At 46.1% G+C, this 3,231-nt stretch overlaps 1 protein-coding gene across 1 annotated transcript in view; it reads left to right on the forward strand.

The window, feature by feature from the left end:
• STK32C (serine/threonine kinase 32C) overlaps positions 1-3,231 on the forward strand; it is a 49,973-nt gene that overhangs the window by 35,160 nt on the left and 11,582 nt on the right. Inside the window, exons 4-5 of the mRNA XM_009326005.1 lie at positions 1,513-1,686; positions 2,228-2,265. Of these exons, the coding sequence (XP_009324280.1) occupies positions 1,513-1,686; positions 2,228-2,265 (212 nt within the window). The remainder of the gene's footprint in view (positions 1-1,512; positions 1,687-2,227; positions 2,266-3,231) is intronic.

Raw genomic sequence — 3,231 nt, forward strand, 5'->3', positions numbered from 1 at the left:
TCTTACTGTATATGTGACCTGGGTTGCTCAAAATTTTGCCTAGGATTTATTCCCCAAGTGTCTTGCACACCTTTGGCATGGTTTGAAATGCGTTCTTTCAAATGATAGCATGGCTTTTTGTAAAGGCAGGCTTCTGCAGCTGTGGCTTAGAATGTCATCAAGGCAGGTAGGCAGCATTTCCAACCCAGCTGTTTTTGAGATTGCCTAAGAATTTGTGCAGCCACAACCACAAGGAGAAAATAGTAAACGTAGAATAAAGGCCATGCTTACTTGAAAAATAATGGGTAAGCAAAAATGATATATTATGTAAAAAATGCAAGGAAGTGCATCTGCAATGCACGGTGCACAGTAATCTCCTTTGGATATTGCAAGGGTTATGTTACTATTGAAATGTGTTTTTAAGGCTAGAATTGGTGCCTCGTGAATGGCTCCCTGATTTCATAGAGGCAGAAGAGGGGCAGAAGCAGCAGTTTTTCCCGCGGAAGCTGCACGCCTCGGATGGCCAGACAGGCTGAGCCTTGGGCAGCCCGCTGGCCGTGGGCGTCCCCTCCCTCTCCGGCCACGTCATATGCGCGGCAGGCTGGTGGGTGGGAAGATTTTAAAAAATTCAGAAAGTTTTATACTCAAAGTGGTGAAAGTCGGTAATACTTTACATTCATTTTGTTGATCCATTACTCCAGAATAGCCAAATAAGTTAATATTTATTTTTTCAGCATTTTAGCAATTGCAAATATTTTTTTCCAACATATAATAAAATTCTTAAGAAAACTTGCTCTCTTAGCAAATTTTTCCCTTTCAGCTCATACTTTTAGAATAAGCCTACATTTAAGATGAGAGCAGAAGCGTGTGATTCATAAGTATTATACAATCCCACATGCTCTTTCCTTAGAAATACTGTCGCCAAATATAACAATTGAACGTTGTTTTGTAGTGTATCCTCACTGCTGTCAGTCTCCTGTGGGATCCACTGCAGATTTAGAGAGGCGTTTTACTCTACAGTAAATATAAATCTCTTTTTCTGGGTTTTATGGTTAAATTAGCACTTGTGTTTTCCAATTCTTTTTCAGGATAGGCAGAGATATTTTAAGTATATGTTTATCAGATTGTTCACAATTGAAAATGCGAAGTTTCTCTGAGCGACTGCTAGCAAAGCCCCGAGCTCTGCCTGCAACTCTGCCTGCAGCTCTGCCTGCAGCTCTGCCTGCTGGTGGGGTTACACAGCAGCACTCAGGAGGTGATGGTGGCAGGGCGAGTGGGGGGAAGTTAATTGGGATACTTACCTCTTCAAAGAAAGCGTTGCTTAGTGTAGTAATAGGTTAAAAAGCAAGACAGCATCTTGAGTTGCGCTTGCTTAATTAGAAAGGTGTGAACACCGAAGCGGGCATATGTTCGTAGTGGGACTGTTTGCAGTTTTCACAGGAGCTGTGTAATTAGGAGAGGGAAAAAGCCTGACTTGGCTTTGTGACTCCTGTGAGACTCAGCCTGCTCGCTCATGCACTGCCGGTCCCGCAGGTACTCCTTCCAGGACGAGGAGGACATGTTCATGGTGGTGGACTTGCTTCTCGGTGGTGACCTGCGCTATCACCTGCAGCAAAACGTTCAGTTTACGGAAGAAATGGTCAAACTTTACATCTGTGAGATGGCGCTGGCTCTCGACTACCTACGAAGTCAGCATATTATCCACAGGTAACCACACAGTCTCTTCCTCGCAATCGGTAGCCAGTGGGAGCTGCCCGTGCACCGTGCTGCCCATGGCTGGTTTGGGGTGGGCGATGCTGCCTCTGCTGCACTGAGGCCCTTAACCCCATCGGTACCTCCAAGTCGGGGAACTGCCGGCATTAAACCGCACCAGCAGTGCCAGTCCTGGGTGCCCTCCAGCTGCTGGTCCTGCTCCCCGTCACTCAGAGGAAGCCTCACACTTCGCTGGGGGGCTGAAAGCGCCTTCCGGGCTGGGTTTCAAAGCGATCTCACAGAAATAGGCCCAGTCTTGTGTTATTAATTTTCCGTAGAAATGATGCCCGAACAAATCAGATGCTCCCACTTTTTTGCACAGTTGCCCAGGAAAAACATTTCTAGTCCATCGTAAAGGGACTTGTCTCATGTTAGGGTATTTTTGTTTTATTTGTTTCTAATTTTTGATAGATAAAGTTGCAGGTTTTTTGTTGTTGAGTTGCATCCTTGATCTGACTGAGATTTCATCTTGCTGTAACCTTGCTTCTTTTCCCAGAGATGTAAAACCAGACAACATCCTCCTCGATGAGCAAGGTAGGATATCTCTGCCTTGCTTTGTCTGCCTCCTTCACTCGAGGGACAGATTCTTTATAGTCTTGAATACTCTGCATCTTTTTATCTGGGGAAAGTGTGGAAAAGGCACCACTCCTTCTAATTGATTGGTGTTTGGCCAGACCTACCTGTGCATTGTAATGCCAGGGAAGATCCACCAAGGGAAGCCCCTCTCCTCGTTACCCCCATCTTGCTTCGCCCACACTCTACCTCCTTTCTCGCTAGCGCCCCAGTGCACAGGTCACCCATGCCAGAGATGCGGTACCTGGCATCGTGGGAGGGCACAAAGCACAAGAACTGTCTTTGTTGAGTTTTAGAGTGAGTGACCTGCACATCCGCTTTTAGAATAGTTTTGATGTCTTCCTGGGGGGATGGATCTGGGCTGAGCCAGGTAGAGTGAGCTCAGGAACTTTAATGACTATCTGAATAACTCTCTTCAATGAGAGCTTCTATTGGTAATATTCTCTTAGTGGCCTACACAGAAGAAATACCAGAGGAGATCCTATAATGACCTCTATTCCAGTAGCAGATCTTATAAAATGAAGACGCAATCTCTCAGGCTCCAAACCATCTGAGTTTTATCATAAAGCCTCATAAAACCCAAAGCTTGCACTTGCATGGAAGTTCATTAGAAAACAGCGAAGGGTATAAAGCCCAGACACAAATGGAAAAAAGGAGATGTAAGGGAAGACTTCATAGGACAAGGCAGCCTGTGATTTACACACCATTTTCATAGCTGCCTAGTAGATAAGAGAGCAGAAAGTAGCCTCCAGAAGGGGAAGTGGGTGAGTATTCTGTGTACCAGGCTAGCTTGAAAATAAGAGGGGCGGCGGCAGTTTAAAACCCGGTTTAAAACCCGGTGTACCCGCCATTTCAGCGAAGCCACCGAGGCGAAGGGCTCCGAAGCGGAGGATCGCGCCGGGGGACCCTTCCTGAGGCGGCAAAACC

Source organism: Pygoscelis adeliae, unplaced genomic scaffold (genome assembly GCF_000699105.1).
Source record: "Pygoscelis adeliae isolate BGI_AS28 unplaced genomic scaffold, ASM69910v1 Scaffold4, whole genome shotgun sequence".
NCBI lineage: Eukaryota > Metazoa > Chordata > Aves > Sphenisciformes > Spheniscidae > Pygoscelis > Pygoscelis adeliae.